The sequence below is a fragment of the Filicampus tigris genome, chromosome 13 (genome assembly GCF_054856515.1).
Source record: "Filicampus tigris isolate MCC_2025a chromosome 13, RoL_Ftig_1.0, whole genome shotgun sequence".
NCBI classification, from domain to species: Eukaryota; Metazoa; Chordata; class Actinopteri; order Syngnathiformes; family Syngnathidae; genus Filicampus; species Filicampus tigris.
The window spans coordinates 6,807,940-6,828,846 of NC_141229.1; the positions used below are offsets into that span (position 1 = coordinate 6,807,940).

At 41.3% G+C, this 20,907-nt stretch overlaps 1 protein-coding gene and 1 long non-coding RNA gene across 4 annotated transcripts in view; one reads left to right on the forward strand and one right to left on the reverse strand.

The window, feature by feature from the left end:
• Nucleotides 1-19,449, reverse strand: part of LOC147137387 (uncharacterized) — a 66,649-nt gene extending 47,200 nt beyond the window's left edge. Inside the window, exons 1-2 of the long non-coding RNA XR_015089410.1 lie at nucleotides 19,388-19,449; nucleotides 18,443-18,528 (exon numbers count right to left, since the gene is read on the reverse strand). This is a non-coding gene — a long non-coding RNA (uncharacterized LOC147137387). The remainder of the gene's footprint in view (nucleotides 1-18,442; nucleotides 18,529-19,387) is intronic.
• Nucleotides 19,450-19,571: 122 nt separating this feature from the next.
• The window catches only part of cdin1 (CDAN1 interacting nuclease 1), a 70,727-nt gene continuing 69,391 nt past the window's right edge, over nucleotides 19,572-20,907 (forward strand). For all 3 annotated transcript variants that reach the window (XM_086050368.1, XM_086050369.1, XM_086050370.1), the window contains exons 1-2: nucleotides 19,572-19,720; nucleotides 19,967-20,077. In XM_086050368.1, coding sequence (XP_085906494.1) covers nucleotides 19,971-20,077 — 107 coding nt within the window. In that variant the 5' untranslated portion in view covers nucleotides 19,572-19,720; nucleotides 19,967-19,970. The remainder of the gene's footprint in view (nucleotides 19,721-19,966; nucleotides 20,078-20,907) is intronic.

A 20,907-nucleotide genomic window follows, 5' to 3' on the forward strand; every position in this document is an offset into this window, starting at 1 on the left:
ATATGATATGCACATATTAAGATATGGTATGACATCATGTCACATAATATACATAGTACGGCATATTATGGTACGGTGCAACATAGTAGAGTATGGCATGGACAATGATATTGTATGTTCTGATATGGTATGGCAGAGTATGCTATGCTATGGTATGGAATGGTGTGGTAGAAGATGACATGGTATAATCCACTAGGCAATGGCACCATTACAAATTTAAAAATATCTATACTATGATTAAAAAAAAATACAAAAGATTAACAAATGTATATACAAATATATATACTCATTATTTTGTTTCAGTTCAATCGACAGACGAGACAGCTTTTAAGCAAGTGAGGCTATGGAATATACGAACTAGCATATCATGGATTTCAGTCCATAACAGAAAGTGCTCAGTGAAAGCCGCACTGCTCTACAGCTTTTTCTAGTACAAAAGGGATCATTACTCTATTGCACACCTGCCTCCACCTGTCAGTCGCGGGCTCCACATCAGTCAGCCGCGCGCCGCCATGCTCTGGATGCTCTAACGGCGCAGGCAGACAGCGGAGACGGATGCTCACGCCGCGGAAAGTGCGGAATTAAAAGGCAGAGGCTGATAAATTGACAGCCGGGGCCTCAGGACAGGGATGTAGACGGTGGGTTGATCAACCTGACTGCAAGGTGAGGCGCTGGGCCGCAGAGAAGAGGCTCACGGCGGCGGGAAAGGGGGATGCTCTATTGCACGTTCTTTATGGCATTTGGGATTTACATGTTTTATTTTTACCGTATGCATACTTTCTCGGAGATGGATGTTATGGAACACGCAATAGAATCCCCGATGCTTATCTTTCTAATGTGCCTTTTTAATGCACTATAAAACAACAGCTATTGTGAGTGCTCAAGGGGTTGAGATGTTTCAAGTCATATTACCTTGAAGTAATAAAGCTGGAATCAAAATAAAATAAAATTTGATTGCCTTCATAATTACATTTCTGACTGAAGGCTATTTTATCTTAGAAAGGCAGTTTCAGATGCAGGAGGTTAAAGGACAGTCATAAACACAATTTGAGACTTTGCTCAATAATGATATTGCTAATGTGTTTTCTTTCTGCATTTGCTAATCAAAAAATAGCAAAAAAAAGCAACTGTGATGTAATTTTCAGTCAACAGTAAGTGGCAAAATGGCCACCCCATGAGTTGGATAAAAATGGATGAATCATATTCCACAAATGTAATATGACTCATAATACTGTGTTTAGACTAGTGGGGGTGCACAGAACATATTATTGTAAAAAAAAAAAAAAAAAAATGACATTCCTGTTTAAACAGCCAAATTACCAAGTCTCGCAGACATATATTCTTTATGCTCTGCAAAAAGAAGGAGCAGCACAATGCCCATTGATTTAAAGCATGGAGTCACTATGCAAAAACAGATTATTTCTTAAAATTTGAATTTAATTATTACAATACGTTTTTATAAAGTACAATACTGTAAAGTACTATTTTCCCCAAAACATATTTTGGTGATGGTTGTTTTTTGGGAGTGCTGGAAGGGACTGGTTTGTGCTCTACACAACAACAAAAACACCGCAAATATGATAATTTGAAGTGGCTGCTACTAAGACATTATAACACCTAATTTCCCAAGACCTCCACTTTCTGAGCAGCAAATGCAAGGATGTTGTGGGCCCTTTTGAGTTCTGTAAATTCGGACCTCCCCCTTGCCTTGGCTTCCTTTTTAAACAGTGGTAAAACGCTGCCCTCCAACCCACTGCCCTGATGTTCACCCCAACACAGGTGTTTCCCATTGCCAGTCATATCCCACAGCCCCCTCCCTCGCGCCAGCACCAACATTGTTTTAATGGGGAGCGACTTCTGACGCGCCATCGTGCTCTCTGTTTATCTGCATCAGTGTCCACTCACGAGGACTCCTGGGACAACACATGGTTTTAACATTAGCTTGTCCCCGCGGAGTCAAAAGGATCCAGTTGGACGCTCACTATCACGGGAAAGAGCGTAGATCCGGGACAGAAGGGGGAACACCAGGTCGGGCAACAATATACTGTATAGTACAGTGGAACTTCTGAAATTCAACGGTCCAAAGGTTGTAATTGTGCGTTAAATACACAAGTGTGTTTTGCTTTTTCTTTGGCTTTCTGGTGTCTTTGTGATGCTGCCACAGAAGATTACCTCGGAGTTTTATTTTAGAGTTGATTATACAATGGCTACCTTATATGTACAGATGTACTGTATGCGAGTTAATTTCTATAATCACTTCGATAGTTCTATAAATCACTGAATAATTAAGGTCCTAAATACATTAAAGAAATGCGGATTGAATATAAACCGAGTAGAGCTCTCAGGTCTGCAGATTTGGGTAAATTAGTGGAGCCTAGAGTTCAAAGCAAACATGGTGAATCAGCTTATCTGTTATGCTGCATGCAGTGAAGTCAGCCACAAGTGTAAATGCTTTTAAATCCAGGTTCAAAACAATAATTTATTTATCTACGATCAAGGTCTTTTAAAGCATTTCTAAAACCATTTTTCCAAAATTGTGTTCATATATATATATATATTAAAGCACAAAGTATTGTAAAGTATATATACTAACAGTCAAATGTTCTGCCTGTAATTCATATCGTTATTATTGTATATACTGTTGCGGCAGCATCAAATGTTGCATTGCTACGTTTGTTGTCTGATACTTAGTAATGTTCAAATGTTACTAAAATGGTTTGATGATAGTGACAATTTGACTGTCGAGCATATGATCACCATTTCAGTGTTTCTCTATTGTGAAACAGTGTCCCGGAACTGATGGTGTCCGACCTTTGAGGTTCCACTGTACACTTTTCAAAATTCTAACAGAGTCCAAGCGCGAAGCTCCTGCTGTTACCGTACCCGAGTTAATGAGGCCACCATGCACATAGTCATCTTGATAATTTAATTTGAGAGCGCCCCGAGGTGGAGCAATCTTTATTTCATCAGCTCAGAGTCGTTTATTTCATTAAAACGTCGACTTGTCCATCAGTAAGAACCTGTTCCTTTTGAGATAAGCGGGCGGAATTCATCATAATTGCAAATGTTTGCCCGTAATGTAAAGAGCTTGTGGGGTCTAGTATTCTTTTGACATGAAAAGGCCTGTCACGCATACAAATCAGAACAACCGACAGTAATTCCCAGCAGCATTTTTCCGACGGGCAGCCATTCACAGTGTGAGAGTTGCTCGGACATACGGGGCTTTATAATTTTACCACTTGGGTTTTTTTAAAAAAAATCTTAACAACAATTAGACATCATTTGCTTTTGTTTTGGGTCCCATTTCCTGAAGACAACACGTCAACAGTTTTGATTCATGGATGACTTTAAAAGGACTCAGACCGTCCTCCACCATTTTTGTCCTCCTGTGCACGTCCGTGTCCACATGTCACATGAACATGTGTGCAAACAGAAACACATACGTTCAGCCCGTCACCCCCACCCCACGCACATCTCACATTGTTGGGGGCTGAGAGGGGACGGACTGACAGCGACTGTCGGGTAATTCGAGCGACCGTGATTGACTTTACGATCATTACTTCGGAGCGCCAACTGGTCTTTATGCTTTCAAGACATGCCAAAAAAGTTTCTGATGTGGAGAGATCCGGTGAATGCTTCACTATGCTAACCCCATCTCCCCCTTCAAACTTCCCCCTCGACACTTTTAATGGCATTAAATTATGGGCCTGCACCAACGACAACTGTCTAGGTTTAAAACATGATAACTTGACATGAGTGGCGCGGCCATTTTCCTCCTCCGACATTAGTGCTTGGATGTGGTCGCAGCAGCGGGTGGCAAGTTGTCAGACGTCACTTCCTCTTGTCATCTACTGATATATAGTGACAACGTTTGGGCCTGATATCTAGACCACATAGTTATAAATCTTTAAAGTGAAGCAAACAACAGAATGAAGGTTTGAAGGAAGAGCGGTTAAGAGAACTGCGACCGGTACAGCTTTGAAAAGAGCGTGTATTGATTTCACCTTAGGCTTCGGCTCCAGCCACAATGTCAGAAAAAATTCCAAATCAAAAGCGTTATTGCTTTGACCGAGAGAATTATTGAAGGGAGTGACTGAAACCTTGACTGGTCGAGTATACACTTGCAGACTTGCGTCACAACACATTGAAAATCAGTCGGATTGTTGCTTTGGCAGCTCAAAAAGTACAATTACGGTTAAACAAAACCTGTTAGAGAGCTGAAAATAAGCTTGGATGAATTTCAACCACAGCAAATTACATTCAACATCAAAAGTGCTTTTGATTTGATGAAAAACATTTATTGAAAGTACAAAAAAAATTAATAACTGCAACTGGTAGCGCACCTCAATGAAAATGTTGCTTTAAAGATTAGCAATTGAATGCTGCGACTGGTAGAGAGCTAGAGCACAGTTCAAATTACTTTCATGGATTTGACCAGTAGCCTGTTTGACAGCAAACATTATGGGTGAAAAAAAAAAAAAAAAAAAAAAAAAAAAAAAAAATCAACAGGCATACTTTGGACATTGAAAAAAAAAAAACAACAACAAAAATCTTGCTTGGTAGAGCCCTGAAAAAAAATGTATACAAATATGTTTGACCTTATTTTTTTTTTGGGGGGGGGGGGGGGGGGCGGTTGTTCGTATATATTATTTAGAAACTGCTTCATTTTAGTTTCATTTTATTAGTTTTAGTATTAGGTTTAGTTTTTTTGTATTTGTTTTTTTTAATATATGGATATATAAGACTGTATGGTCACTAAGAATTGTGAAATAAAGTAAATTACAATCCTCAAAAGACTGCTTGACCTTCCTTCTTCTTTATGGACGTACAGCAACATATTCAAAATGAACCCCAAAATCTCATTCATCACGTCAATTGAAAAAGATGAAAACAAAGGATATTTCCGCTAGAACTATAGTTAGTTTTACTTTTATAAATGTAAGATGTAGCACCAGTTATGTTTTATTTTGCTAAAAAAAAAACATTTTCCTTTTATTTTTATATCTTGAACAATTATTTTTCTTTCAGTTCAATCAGTTATTTTGTTGGTTTTCATTAACTATAATAACCTTCCTTGACAAGAGAAATAATCCGTCAAAGTAAGATGAAGTATCGGTGCTCGGTATTGGCGAGTACTCATATGTAAATACTTGTGCTCATATTCGGCATGAAAAAGTGGTATCGGTGTATCAAAATAAATAGTGCGGTTGCTTTGACACAGCTCAAAGAAAAAAAAACTGATTATGGCATACTGAGGCCAAAGTCTGTGTAGATCCAACCATTCGCCGTCTTTGTACTAAAAAGCCCACAAGTGCCCCTGTGACAAGGTTGCTGTGGGACAGGATGTAAAGTGGGCTGTCAACCGACCACCGGTGCGCAGTTCAATCCCCTTAATTGCATCCTTGAACGAGATGCCTTATGCTCCTCACACACACCTGATGGTAAATGGTGGCTGAGGAATGAGCGGTAGCTCTCACTCACTCTGCATCTACAGTATGTCAGTGATGTAAATGTATGGCACCTAGAAAAGGATGATGTACTTCCTGTTCAGCGGTGGCGAGCAGGGAGAGAAAAGGTCAATTCATGACTAAAATGGCCTCCATCAAGGTGCATTGTGTTGCGATGGACACTTTCAATCTAGTTCTACTTCTGCATCCCGGCTGATATTGCGTCACAAGGTGTTAAGGCTGTTATTGTTGTGAGCCTAGAAAAAAAAAAATGGAGAAGACGGCCTAGGAAGTCTCCCCTGTCTATATGGAGCCTCATTAGGGACATTGATGGATGGGCTGTTGCCACCGCCAGGCTCAGTCAAGGAAGGCTCTTGGTGTTATTAGCGTTTGTGTGTTTATAAACTGACATTTAATTACAGGTGCGGTATTGGTCCCACATTACAGTGTACAGCATGACGCATTCAGTCTGTTGTGACGTCTCGATGTTGAGAATATATGAATATGTATAACCCATAGGCCAATAGAAGTCAAACTTTTTTTTTAATTTAATATTAAATACATCACTTTTACATGATCTAACCTTGAATCAGGCGATTGAATCACTACACCACTAGAGACCTCACATTTATTATTATGTTTTACTTATTTAATGTTGTATTTGTCTTTCAAAAGCTTTGAAAGAATTTAAACAGTGAGATAAAAATACTTGGCTACAACCATTGCAGGAGCTGTTGATTCATTCGCAGGAAGGAAGTGCAACAAGACATCAGCTAAGTTACATACAATGCATACATACATTTTTTTCCTCATAGTTGATCAGGGAAGTACAGTAAGTAGAAGCAGCCCATTAAAAAGTATGAGTATCCCTAGTTTTTCAAATATCAACAATACAAACTACTCAATAAGCTCACACCAGGAACAACTGGTCTTTATTTCTCTGGCGATCTTTATAGAGAGCCCACTTACTTCCTTTCCCTTTTAACACACCCCTCTGTAGTTGTGTATCGGATTTACAGCCGATAGTTTACTTTTATTCCAGGGGAGGTCATATGATATGATATTTTCTGCTTCCCAAAATGGCCGCAGCCACCGGCCCAGACGTATAAAACACACTCTTGACAGCGATACATCTCGAGTGATGACACCGCTCTGAAACAATCTCGATATTGCCTTTCCCGGCCATAAACAAAACCTGACCACAGTTCTGTGCGCTGATGGCTGACGGCGTGCGTGTGTGCGTGCGTGCGTGCGTGCGTGTGTAGGAGGAGCGTAATGGAGGAAAGAAGAAGCAGAGGTATATACAGATGAAAGCTCAGCGGCAGAGCGAGCCAGTAAATGGATTCGCTCTTGGGAGAAAAAAGTGGGAAATGGCTGTTAGCAACAAAATCCCAAGGAGGGCTAGGACGCAAAGGGATGGCATGAGAATGGGCTGCGAGGAAAAAGGAGGAAGGCGAGGCGATGGGATGGGATGGGGTGCGAGCGGGGCAGACAGAACGGGACGGCGCAGACATAGGGGAGAGCTGGCAGGTGCTTCATCATCTGCTAAGGCATTGTGGCTCCGCCCGTAAACAGTCATCGGGCCTCTCTGGGGAGCAACCTTCTCCATAACTAGCACAGGTATAAATCTGCCTCTAAACCACTAAATTAGACACATTCTTGTGAAGAGACTCACTCTGCAAGTGGCGCACAAACCCAATGGGAACGGGGTGGGGTGGGAGGGGAGGAAAATGAAGCCAATTCACCGGTGGCGCAGGAATAAGGTTACGGCCTCTGTGAATGTAACCACAAACGCAAAATGGTTATTGTTTTTACAAGTAAAGCTGTGTTATGAAAAGAGCTTTACACTGCGTAGAGCTTCATTTACCCCCCCCCCCCCCCCCCCCCCCCAAAGAGTTCTTTCATTGCATCATGCGGGAGTGCCTGCCGAGGCTCAAAGATGAGGGCTAAGTCCAAGGTCTGCGCTCCGTCACCTCCCCACAATGTTTATACTTTAATTACGTCTCAAACATAACACACCCGCATCTCCCCTTTTTTTTTTTTTTACGACATTCATTTTTCCTGAATATGGTGAGGTTAAACCAGGTGACAACGTAACACTTGTATTGTGTTAATTGGAATTATGGGATGGTTACTGTGGTCTTTTGAGTTCAGCGTACTAAAATGCAGTGCTGTTGTCAAGACCACATGAACCGAGACCAAGTCGAGATGAAGACTTTAAGGAGTTGAGACAAAGTCGAAACCGAAACAATGTGAGAACAAGTGAAGAATATGACCATGGCTGGTTATGGCCAAGACTTGAAGGAGTTGAGAACAAGTCAAAGCCAAGGACGAAGCAAAAATCATGACTTGGAGGAGTCAAGACTATGGGCCCTCTTTGAAATACAGGCGCCCCTGCGCTTGGCGTAAAAACGGAGGAAAGTCTAGTTTACCGTGTTTGGGAATTTGGGGGACGGCGCTACGCCTCATTCGCCGCATTCCAGCGTATTCTATTGCACACCCGCATTGCATCTGGCAATTTGGCGACCAAAAGGAGATTTGATTTTAGACTAGCTAAGAGCAGGTCTAAGTTGTGGCACAGATGGTGTAACACGGTTTAGATGTGTAACAGTCTGGGACAATTCCTCTGAACCATTGTAGCAATGGATTCATCAAAGGAATTATTACCATTATCACCTTCAAAATATTTTTAACAGTACCCCACTGACCGTGCGGCACAACTACAGGTGGTGGGGTGTCATGGACGTATGATCGGGGTTGGAAGGCAGTCTCCAAGTGCCCATTGACAGCAGCCAACTTTATATCATCCGAAAGTGGAGATCCTTTTACTGTAGATGTACTTTACGTGTGCCACTCCCCTGCATGGACTCCAGCAAGTCCTTTATAGACCGCGTGCCTGTCTCTCCATTGAATTTAAATGGAATGAGGGGAGCCGCTATGATTTGCCTCCCACAACGGCGGACCCTCTTCTATATGCACTAGTCTAGCAAAATACCAAAAGGACAAATGTGCGCTTTGTGCTAGACTTGCGTTGGACACGAAAAGAGGGCCCGATGACACTGAGGAGTTGAGACCAGAGGTGGGTAGAGTAGCCAAAAATTGTACTCAAGTAAAAGTACTGTTACTTCAGAATAATGTGAGTCAAGTCGAAGTAAGAAGTAGTCATCCAAATAACTACTTGAGTAAAAGTAAAAAAAGTACTTGGTGAAAAAACTACTCAAGTACTGAGTAACTGTTACAACGTTTCATTTATTTTTTTATTTTGAAAAAAAAAAACATTCAACCAGACGAAAATTCTCAAAATAAAATAATCATAATGCAAATTAAAGTCCATCCAATCAATAAAATGAATTACATTTAATTAAAGAATAGCTTAAAATAATCTTAAGGTAAATTCAAGTACTGTCTGCATAGTCGGTATTGCAGCATGACATTTTTGATCCGTTTCATCCGACAACAACTCTTTCCCGCAGCTGAAGTTGAATATGATCACGTGACGAGACTGCAGCGCTATACGGCCATACGGCTACGTTTGATTGGTGAAACAGTCACATGGTAGAGGCTGGCGCAGGTCTCAGACAAATTAAATGCGGCTTTCTCTGAGAGATAGAGATAGAGATAGAGAGAGAGAGGAAGAGAGAGAGAGAGAGATTTGCGGAGGGGATTTAAGTAATGGGTTCAATGTAGCCTAATGTAGCGGAGTAAGAGTTTCTTCTTCATAAATCTACTCAAGTAAAAGTAAAAAGTACAGTGATTTAAAACTACTCCAGTGATTTAAAACTGCGTCCCACATTGTCCCCCACAAGCATACTTCCTGTCCCACATCTGCTGAGTTTGGATCTGGTCACTCTAGTGTAGATACGTAAAATACATGAAATTAATCAAATGTTTGATCGTTTTTAAATCACTTCTGATTGATCGCATTGACAACAATGCAGACTTAATCAACCGGGCCATGATCAAGATTTGATACAAGTCTGACGACGGCAGAAATAATCCAGTGTCCACCCTTCTAAATAATTGATGTCCAGCTGAACAGACTAATGAATGCATGTGGTTTGGCTTTGACTGATAGCCCTCTTGCTCCAGAAGCCTTCCCAGCGGTGGCGGGCCGCACTGGAGGCGGAGGTGCCATCCTCTATAACCCATCTAATTGCTCCTTTGACATGAGTGACTTGACGGTGTGTGTCCGCGTACTTGCCACTAGAGGCTGACCCTTTTTAGCCTGCTGTTTATTAGCACCGTTCCAGGTTATCGCACCAATTAGGGCTTGGGATAGCTGTGATCTGGAAGAAACGGGGGGCCAAAAATGGGACATGTAAAAATGCATAGTATTAGCTACCTATGAGGGAACGGCAGGACCAGTGAAAACATTGTAAAATTGACTTGCATGTATCTTTAGAAACAGCTAACCATTCGCAGCCAAAGAACCATATTTGGTAACTTCGTCTGGATTTATAATAGACTAATTGCGCAGTTCCCATGTAGTGTAGTGCATTTTAAAGTTATTTTTCTTTATTCATTACAGAGAACAAACCATATTGTGACCATATCTAATAGTCTATGCTTTTGTTATTCAAAGTGTGTCAAAAATTCCAGGACCAAAGGTAAACTAATTTTCAAATCCAAACTACAAACCACAAAATTTCCCCTTGGAGGTAAAACCCTCTGCAATATAATGCACTTTACTAGCTTCTTTGCCAAGATCATGTACTTCTTCCAGGATTCTCCACAGCTATGGTTATCGCAGAGGTCTTGATGTCATCCATGCCTTCAATACAGAGAAACGCTATAGTTTGGTTTTGCAGTACATCTTTTGTGTCACCAGTCCTGGAACCTTTCTGACAAACCTGGTAGTCTTGAATTAATTTGTGGTTGTTTGTGCATACGTCATGACGGGATGTATACAATCTGTTCATTCACACTGCAGACAAATCCGAGTCATCTTTGAATTATATCCACATTAGGCAAGATTCTGATCTGAGACTAGTCGCTTTCATGAATTGTTGTTTTTTTTTAGGAATAGTGTCCTTTGAGACATGGAGTGTAATGCTAGCCTCGATACCTAATTCCAATTTAGTGGGCAAATCCAATTTAAACGCAGGTATTGGCATTGCTCAACTGGCTGCTATTTGAAGTTTTCCTTATTTCATGGATTTAAATGAAACCAGATTTAATGGTCTATGATTTAGATAACTCACTATTTGTGATTTGTTTGGGTAAACGCACTTGGGTATACGCCATACAATTGTCATATTTTTTCCCATGAATGCGGAAAATCCGATAAGTCTGGTTACATTGCAGCCGCAATGGCAACTACCTGGATTAGTATCCACATTTGGAAGATTTCAATCTTAGGATATCCAAAGTCATACAATTTTTGTTTATTTAAGTCCCCCCAAAAAAGCCATTTGTACATTTAAAATAGCCACATAGTTTAGAGTTTGAGTTGTTACAAATTGAACACAAACCATGCAGCAACACATAAAGAAAGACAATGTAACAGTGCTAGTGGTGATCCAGGTCATCTGTGATATAAACAGAAGCATTGTGGGTAATGGTGTGTCATCGCCAACTGGTGTTAGCAACAGAGGCCGAAAATTACGGGGCATTTCACCCAAAAATACGATGCAAACCTGACATTCAAGACAGCACGGCTGATGCCTGATTTCATTTCTTTTACAGGGACACAATTAAAGAACGGGGATTTTGGGTGCCAGTCGGAGGTCAAATTTTAATATAGACAAGTCACACCTGAGTATAAATCCAAGGACCAAACAAACTAGGGCAAACCGTGGGACTTGAGAATTACAGTACTTATTTTTTTTAGATATGTGTATAACCTGAAGATAAAGTACACTACATACTTAAAATTATAATTCACAAAAAAAAAAGATAAAACTTACATTAGTACTGGAAAAGTTTTGTAGGGTTAAATTATTGCAAGTGTTCTGTAAGTGCCCCATCGAGGCTCATTCCCTACTTGTGCCGGGGCTTGTCCAAACAATCATACTTACATTTTAGTGCCATTATGCACACCCTCCGTGTCCACAGACCCTGATAACATTCTCACAGCAGTTTCGGTGCGGCGCTCTCGCCAAACAATACCTTATTGACACGGGGCCCTTTGGCGCACAATAGCCACAAAACACCAGGGTTCCTGTTTTTGTTGACTCTGTTTGAGGCCACCATTGAGGCAAAAAGCCACTGTGGACACAGTGTGGACGCATAATGAGAGCTCTCTGTCATACAATACAACAAATCAAGCCTTTAAATGTTTGAGCATGATAACGCAAAATAGAGGGAGGAAAGGGGGTGGGGGTGGGGGGGTCAGGGGATAGAGGCAGGAGTCAGGTGAAGTTGAAGGAAATTCAGGGTTTAGGACTGAAACAGAGGAGTCTCGCACCACTAGGGGACAGTAGTAAGTCATGGAAAGCAGAAGCGGTGCTCGTGCATATAGGCGTGTAAGCGTGTGTGTGTGCGTGTGTCTGAGTGTGTGTGTCTCACTCTCTCTCTCTCCGCCTTCGTATAAGTGTGTGCGCGGCAAAGCGTGAACAAAAGACTTTCTTTGTTGCGGATAATAAAAGAATGCCGAAATAGCTCCTTGACTGCTTTAGAAAAGATCTTGATGATGCGTTTGGCCCATAATGCACAGGAACAGCTCCGGATTTGCATAATCACGTGTAATGTAAAGCAGCCAACAAACAAACTGTGGCTGACGGGCGGTGGGGTGAGGGGGGGGGGGGGGGGATTGCAGGCCTGCGCTTTGTACGCCCCTCCCTCCCCTTATGGACTTTATATGCACACTTAAGAGTACATTTAATCTCATCTGCTCGCAACATAAAGGACAACATTTGTGCATAGTGGGAGATCAAGAGCTTCCAGAAACAAAATAACTAAATGAGAGGCATCCATTTTAAGTGTAAGCGCGGCTCGTGATGATTTACCGCTTTAATTAGGGCCTTCTTTGCAGAAGATGTGATTGTGATTCCACAGTTAAAAATGACATACCTAGAATGTTTTGTTCCTAAGGCGTAAGTGTTTCTTTAGGCATCGCTGCCTATGTGTGCATTCCTTCTTTTGTGTGTGACAAAAAAAGGCTCATCTGTTTGTTAACTGGTTAAACCAGTGAAGTTAATACCTCCAACTGCTTGGGAGTGCTTCTTATCGTCATGGTAACTCAATAGGTTTGCTCAAAACAGCGCCACCTTCTTCTTCGTCAGGCAATTAAAAGCACAACAACAACAAAAACGCTATTGGCCAATGACAGCGGCGTCTAGTTATGCCCTTCGTTAGTTCCACAATGTTCCTCATGAATTAGTTAAATCTGTTAATTGCACATTCATGACGCTCAAGGCCATGGAGAGTTGCATTAAACGGTGCAGGAATAGAAAAAAAAAATCAAAAAACAAATGAGCAAGGATGAAAAATAAATGACACTTTTAGATTACTGCTTAACCTAGCGTGACAAAGAGCGGGAAAGGTGTTTTTGTTGATTTCAGGTCTGAAAATACAAATGACACGTTCCTCTGTTGTATTTTCCCTGATATTTATTTATCATTTTAAACTTTTCTATTTGATTTTAAAGTTGTTAATAGTTATAGTTTTTATTTTTTATAAAATTGAAAAACTTGGATGTTGGTGATGGCCTCAAACAATAAAATAAAGATAAAATGATAACATTAAAAATACTATCAAATTGATAAAATACATTGTGGATTAGATATGTATTCATTAAAAATTTTAATGTGAAAATTTAAAAAAAAAAAAATTGAGGGGGTGATATCGTTTTAATCATTTTTGTTTAGGTGCCTCAAGAGCCGCCCAATAATGATCGTGTTTATGCAGAGAGAGAAAAAAAATTGGGGCAAATACATATATATTTTTTAAAACGCTCCTGCAGCTTGATGTCTTTGTGTTTGCACTTTATCGTCGTCTATTCTGATCTCTGGCGTGTTTCATTATTAAGTGACTTTTGAGTGACACTGCGCCGGCTGTCACCGCCATGTGCTGAGGCTCCCTCTCATTTCCAGCACCCACGACGACGACGACGACGATAATAATGAGCGTCTCGGTGCAGCCGTAAGACCTCGCTATTTGTGTTATTGTTGTGGGGGTGTCTCACACACTGACACTGACACACACGCGCATACACACACACACACACCCCCACACACACACACACACACACACACACACAGGGGCCTGACGTTTGCTTTGCTATCAGCGGGAGTGCACAAATACAAACACATTTGCCTGAGTTATTGACCTTTATCTCCCCACTTTTCCTGACAGCCATCTCCAGTTATTGACAATACAAACACGTGGGACGACGCATAACCTTTCATTCATAGAGTACACACACTTGCTGTCTCTCCTTTCTGTCTTCCCCTTTCCTGTGTTCTCTCTCTCCCGCAGTTTGTATTTGTTTCAGGAAAATAAGCCACTACTATTTTTCTTTTCCTCCAAATTTTCCGGGGATGATATCATTAGGCCAAGACAAATATTAAGCAATCTTTCTAATTTTGACATGCTGACGTTATAGGCAAGAGAGTTTTGTTTTCCTCTTTGTGTTGATTGGGTCATACATCTTCCTGCACAAGGCTAATATGTGTCTCTTCATGATGTTCTGACAGATGTGGTCACTGCAATAAAAACACAACAAAAGAGAGACGGAGTGTGGCACACAAACACAAAAAGTGCTTATGGTTCGGTTACATTTTTTAGGTGTGCAACCTACGGCACTCCGGCCGTGTAAGGCCCCGGGTGACATGAGATCTTGCCCAACCAATGAAACCTCAGAGGAACTGTTTCCAAAAGCCCAAAATAGAGACTAACACACATTTGCTTGATATTTTTCCAGAAATTTAGTATGGTCCTTGGAGGGCGATAAAAACCCAAATGGCCTCTGATAGGAAAAAGCTTCCCCACCCCTGAATGAAATATTTATCTTGTATACATGTAGCATTTGCATTTCTGTGTAGAGTGGATTTTTTTTTTTATACATGCATATATCTATGGAGCATGAGGAACAACATAATTAAACTGAATATAGGCCTGAATCCATGGTCCAATAATAAAGAGAATAATTTACGGCATCTCAATACAGCGTTGAATAACAATGGTCGTAAAAACCACTAGTATTCCGCTAATGATTCTCCTCCAGGATTTATTGTGTTTTCCAGCGTGTGGCGTACATAAAACACGCTGTGTCCCCTGCGCTCATCGTCTCATCCCCCCCGCACCCTACACCCCTTCTGCAGGTACTTCCGAGGCTCAAAATTAAATTTTAAACATTCCGGCCCGGTGTTTGGTGACCATGCTTAATCATTGGGAAAGAAAGACATCAAACAATATTTGATAATGAGAAAAATGCCTCCAGGATATTAGGGGAATGGTGGGTGGTGGAAGTGGGGCGGTGCTGAATGGGGGGTGCGGGGGTGGGGGTAGCACAGCGTGAGACGCGAGCTGCAGCACACCGTAGTCTAGACCAGGAGAGTCTATGTGTGTGTGTGTGTGTGTCCGTGTGACATGCAGGCACACGCACACACACACACACACGTACGCGCACACACATTAACTATCTACGGCCCACTCAGTCACCTCTTACGGAGTTAAAAAGCCATTAAAGCATTGCCTCTTTCTTAAAGTTCATGATGAGATAATTAGAATTCAAGATTGGAGAGCCGGTGCGCTGAGATTAGCTGCGCCGCGCCTCAACTCAATTATTTCACGTTAAAATGGATTTTGTGCAGGGGGGGGGGGGGATCCAGAGGAGGAAAACTGCAGATGAACAAGTGATTTTCTCCTTGACTTGACTTACAAATGCACTTACAGTGACACATAAATAAATGTAAAAAAAAAAAATAATAATAATAATAATAATAAATGCCTCCCAAAAGAGAGACCCCAAAAAAGGAACATGAGTCATAGTCATAGTTCCTAGACGATATTGTTCACACATGACATATTTGTTTGCTAACCAAAACAATGTCACCTACTGTACTTTGTTAGTCTTCATAATCATATATATATATATATATATATATATATATATATATATATATATACACCCATGTAGAAATACATTTCTAAAATTGCTTTCAAAACATAGAAGCTTACCCCCATCTGCAGTTCAGTAAAGTACCCCCCCAACTACTATTTGAAGAACATATAGTAGACCACTGAAACTGTTTTTTTCTACTACTCAAAAATAAAGGCACGCCACCACAGAAGCCTCCACTTTCTGCCGATAAGTGAATATTTAAGAACCTGGATTAGATTATGGTTTAGCACTGAATGAAAAAAATGTTTTAGTTTGATTTTTGCATCCCCAAAACTCACAAATGATCTGCATCTATCTGCCAAATATAAATTATCCTGACGTAGCAGTAAAAACATGAAATAATTTGGCAGCGGAATGGACAACAGTAAGGTGCAGGTGAGTAGGATAATGAGGGGTGAAATGATTTGTCCCATGCTCCTTTTGTGGCATCGTTTTTGTGTCGTTGATTGACACGGCGTTAACAGTCTGGATGGGATGGAGGCTGATCCAGCAACGCAGGCCAATCGGCAGCATGTGCAGCCACCTTCGGTCATGCAAATTGGGCCCGGCCGGCCAGCCCGTTGACTATGATTAATGAGCTCGGGCTGCCGCCTTTGTTTCCGCGCGCAGCCATTTAGGGTGAAATACAATCCCAAAATATTATCAATCCCCTATTAATCTGGTAAATTCGCTCACGCCGAACAGTGTGCTCTTGCTGCGTCTCGCGAGCATTGGGCACAATTGCATTTAATTACTTGTCTCGCTAATTAGATTCATTAAAAGGATAATAAAATAAATGGAGGAGGCACAGTGGAAAGCTCAAGCGAAACACATGTCTTGTCTGCCGCGATGTAAAATATGGATGTGGGATTTTCTGGGGCAGTCATGCTGTTCGGAGGGGATGAAGGCACGAATCTGATACCGTGCTAATACTACAGGCATTTCCTGACTCTGGCTTCCCTTGTGTTTAAACTGTGATTTTTAGAGCTGAGATTCCAGACTCCCTGAAGATTCCGAGAGCAATTTTGCGGTGCGGGGCCAGTGAAGTCACCGACTTTAGCGGCGGGGAGAAAAAAAAAAAAAAAAAAAAAAAGAAGAAGGAAGAAACATTATGACAGTAATGCTGACAATGGAGTGAAACCAAACACGCTCTTTGCATGGTAAGCGATGCCACTGGATGTGGAAAAGAGAGAGAGGGGCTAATGGGCAAGACGTGGAAGATCTTACAATATCCCTTAGATGTGCGACGAGTAGAGGAAATTACACGAGCAAGCAAATCATCAATCATTATATTCGTCAACTGGGGAGGCTGTCAATTTCCCCGACATTTATTCTACTGCGGGTATATAAGCGGCATTAGCGGCACCTTGCTTTGCACTACAATGGCAGCGAGAAGAGAGATCAGTGCAGCCTCTCTCAGATATCACAGGGAGGCACCCTTTGTAAATTCACCTCCCACTGTGAGCAGGCTTCAACAGCGCCGGGTGCACCACTGCCCTGCTTGCGCAGCCTCCAACGACAGCTCCATTCACAGAGACAGTATATGTAAAAAAACAATAATAAACGGACCGCAATTTTTGGGTGAAATGCCCAGCTCTGGTCGTAGGTGCCAATGCACCACTCCCTAGCTGGATCTTTTTATGTTTTTTACTTTCCCAGTTTTTGGACAAAGCAATTTATATGAAAATATTTACTATTAAGTGACTATAGTGTTACTTTACAAAAACTCCCGAAAAGTCTTATTTGCAAAGATGTGCTCACATAGTCAGCTTTAGTCGCTATTCTTCCCGAGCAGCATTATTTGGTTGAACCATACAACACTGCCTTGATAACAGGAGTTCATAACATTCATTAGGCTCACATCTCTTGAAAAATAACTGTGCTAAATGCCCAAATGCCCATCCTTGGTAAATTTCACTGAAACATTACCGTTTCTATTTGATTTGTTGTGTAGCTAGGATGCACAGACACAACATAATCTATGATCCTACCGCTTTTAAAACCAGCACAGTTCACTGACTCCCAACCCCGTCTCTGATTTTTATCTTTTAATGCCATCACATTACACTGATCCTTTTCTACCTATTACACACCCCTCCCGCAAACCCCCACCCCCTGATCCTCTGATACCTAGCCGAGGCGCTCCTACTGCCCCTGACCTTGGCCCTTTGTAGCAATCAGACCAGACTTCCTCAGAGGCCCTGATCTTATCTGGCGCTACCAATCCCACTACACAGCTTCCTTTTGTAGCCGAGCGCGGCGCAGCGAGCCCTTTCAGACCCGCGGACTGTGCCGACGAACACGCGCCAGGGCCGGGACCTAGGCTCATCTCAGTCATCATACTACACTGCCCAACAACAATGGCCTTTCTTTCCCGACGCGGCGCGGGTCATGAACGAGGCTTTCGTGCTCATCAATACATTGTTCAATCACAATGGGGAGGAACCAGCAATAGCGTTGTCAAATGAAATGTTTTGACTCTATCGTATGAAGGTGGAATGAGACATTTCCAGTTGACAAGGGAGGGGGGCGGGGGGGGGTCCCACATGCTCTTCATTAACTTTGCGAAATTGAAACACACAAAACCAGAAAAATATCCACGATCCTTTGTAACATCGCTGCACTGGTATGTAAAGACAAAATGAATTAAAGCAGACTCCATTTTAGTAGCGCTAAGAGACTAATTACAATTACAATTAAAATGAAGCCATTATAAAATACCGATCTTAAGGGGAAGATTTGTCAAATTACACCTAAAGTTATACGCGTTAAGGGTACGACGCAGTTGAGCATGTCTCAAAGTCAGCGTTTTACTCTGTATGTTTTTTGTAACAATTATTCTCTCTATCCAAGTCGGCTGGGAGATGCTCCAGTTTACCTGCAATTCTTACAAATAGTGTAGGAAATTCCCAAATGTATATATTAGCACTCCGGGCATGAATAGACGCACCTTTATTTTCTGGTGATGTGAATGGCAATTCCTCCAGATTAAAGAAGGGGTATGGACATACGCTCTCCTCATCTCCTGATCACCCCCTGCAATATGAAATGGAATAACATAATCATCAATGGCAAGCATCTCTACAATGAACTCCTGTTATTTGCAGGAGTATGGTAACATGCCCTAACGTTAATATAAACAATCTGCAAGTAATTGATGCCCAACCACCAAACGATTATAACTGCAGAAATTAATAGTTTACTGTAAATATAGGACACACTACGATCCCGAAACATTTTCATATAATTTCAATCTCATCTTCAATTGCCCTTTAAAATACATTTTTTACAGATTGTTCTGGTGTAACAGAACTGAGGGTGCAAAAATAGACGATTACCTAGACGGAAAAAAATGGTCTTACGACCATGCTTAGTCCGACGATTTTTTAAAGTTTCACGTTTATCCCCTACAAAATGGTCGTCTGTCATAGGCAGATAAGCGATCCCCGTGGTGTGCCCAGCTCTGTATATTACGTTTTTAAGTATCTTGCATACTGTACTGAGCATGGTTTACAGGCATTTCCCTATAATTCAATACCAAAACGACAGACACAAAAATACATTTGATGATATTTTGAACAGTTACTTATTTAAATTGTAAATAAGTTGAGGTTCATTTTTCACTGAGTTGATGTTTTTACAGAGTGAGAGTAAGTTATCTTTATCCAACAGTATGTTGTGCTATTAAATTAGCAGTCATTTCATTTAAAAGCTCCATTCATTTATAAACTTTAATTTTGGTTACCGTGTTTTTAAGTAATTACTACATTTTTGGTCAAAACAAATACAAGAGAAGGCATTTAAAGGCAAAGTTAGAACAGAAATCACACCCAGACAGCCTAGGTGGCTTCTGGGGTGATTTGCCCCTTCACTCAGTATGAACGCCTCTGCTCACTTAACATTGCACTCCATTTTTAGCCGCCTGTCGAAGCGACGACCGTCTGTTTTGTTCTCCTGCCAATGTTTCCAACATCTGCTTAAAGCTCACAAAACACTTCACTTACGTTTCATAAGGTGGGCGCGTGTGTGTGTGCACGTGTGTGCTCCAATCACGCTTTACTCGAGACAGCTTGTCATCCTGCTCACTTGCGGCAAAATAGCCAATCAGACACTAGTATACTCAGCTCGAGGCGGGCTAAACCAATCGGCGCACAGCTCGCTCACGGGTCATCGCTTCAACTTCCTAGCGGGAAGCGGAAGTGTTTTCGCAAGGCATCCCGACTAAATGGTAAACAAACCTTTTTTGGAGGCTTTTTATCATTCCGTAATTATATTTAACTACTTCTGAAGCACGATAGGTATGGGGTATCTTAAAAACCTTGCATACGAATTTAATGCTTTGCGTTTGTTGCAGCATGGGACGAAACATGGCCAGCTATGATGACAACTTGTTTTGATAGTTTAGCTGATCTCTGCTCCCCCTTATAATAAAAGTCAGTCAGCTACATGTTTTTAAAATGATGTGTTTTTACAGACATATGAAGATGAAACTTTCCCGTGCTGAATACAAGGAGATAGTGAGATGGACAGAGCAATTGAGACCAACGCGGCAATGTATGAAGATGTTAAAGGACAAGTTTCCAAAGTAAGTCACCACCCCCTATTGTATTGTATTTTGGCAGACACACAACACCGCCTACGGACTTCCAGTGCCATAATTTACGTTACTTGGCAATGATAATGTGTGGGATTATAAATACACTCAGGGTACACTTTTAATAGCAATGATTATATTACCATAATTAAGTGATACTGTTAGAGAAGTATTAATTTAGCAATTCAATGATACCTTTCCTTATGAGTTTAATTTGTTACGTGAGCAGGGTAGAAACTCACTAATTCACTTTACTGGCATATTAAATCAATATTCCCTATTGTACTTAACTCCATGCCCACTTCAGGTTGTTGGGCGTCATAATCATCCATTTGAAGCCTTTGTGATACTTGCCATGTAAAGCAAAATTTGTAGGCTACTACATGTTGGAACTGTGTCAAGTGCCATATGTCTCTCAGAATGATACCTGAAATGAAATCGATTAAAGAAGTGTATAGTGACTTTTGTGACACCCTCTACAGCAGGGGTGTCAAAGTCAAATGGACGGAGGGCCAAAAAAAACATTTTGCGACAAGCCGAGGGCCGGACTGATAGAATATTAATTGAAATTTTTTTAAATGCCCAGATTGGATCTGGTCCTTCGCGCCTGCTGATGATGTCACGCTTTATACTTCTGTAATATATTTATTTGCCTCTATGTTTGTCACCGACCTGGCTGTTGTGTTTTTATGTTCGGGGTTACTAAATAAAAAAATTAAAAATAAAGTACATTACTGCTACTTTTTCGAGGCAGCTCATACGTCACTTCCGCTAATGACCCGAGAAGAAGCCCCGAGAAGAAAGTTTGCGTTTCTCCTGCC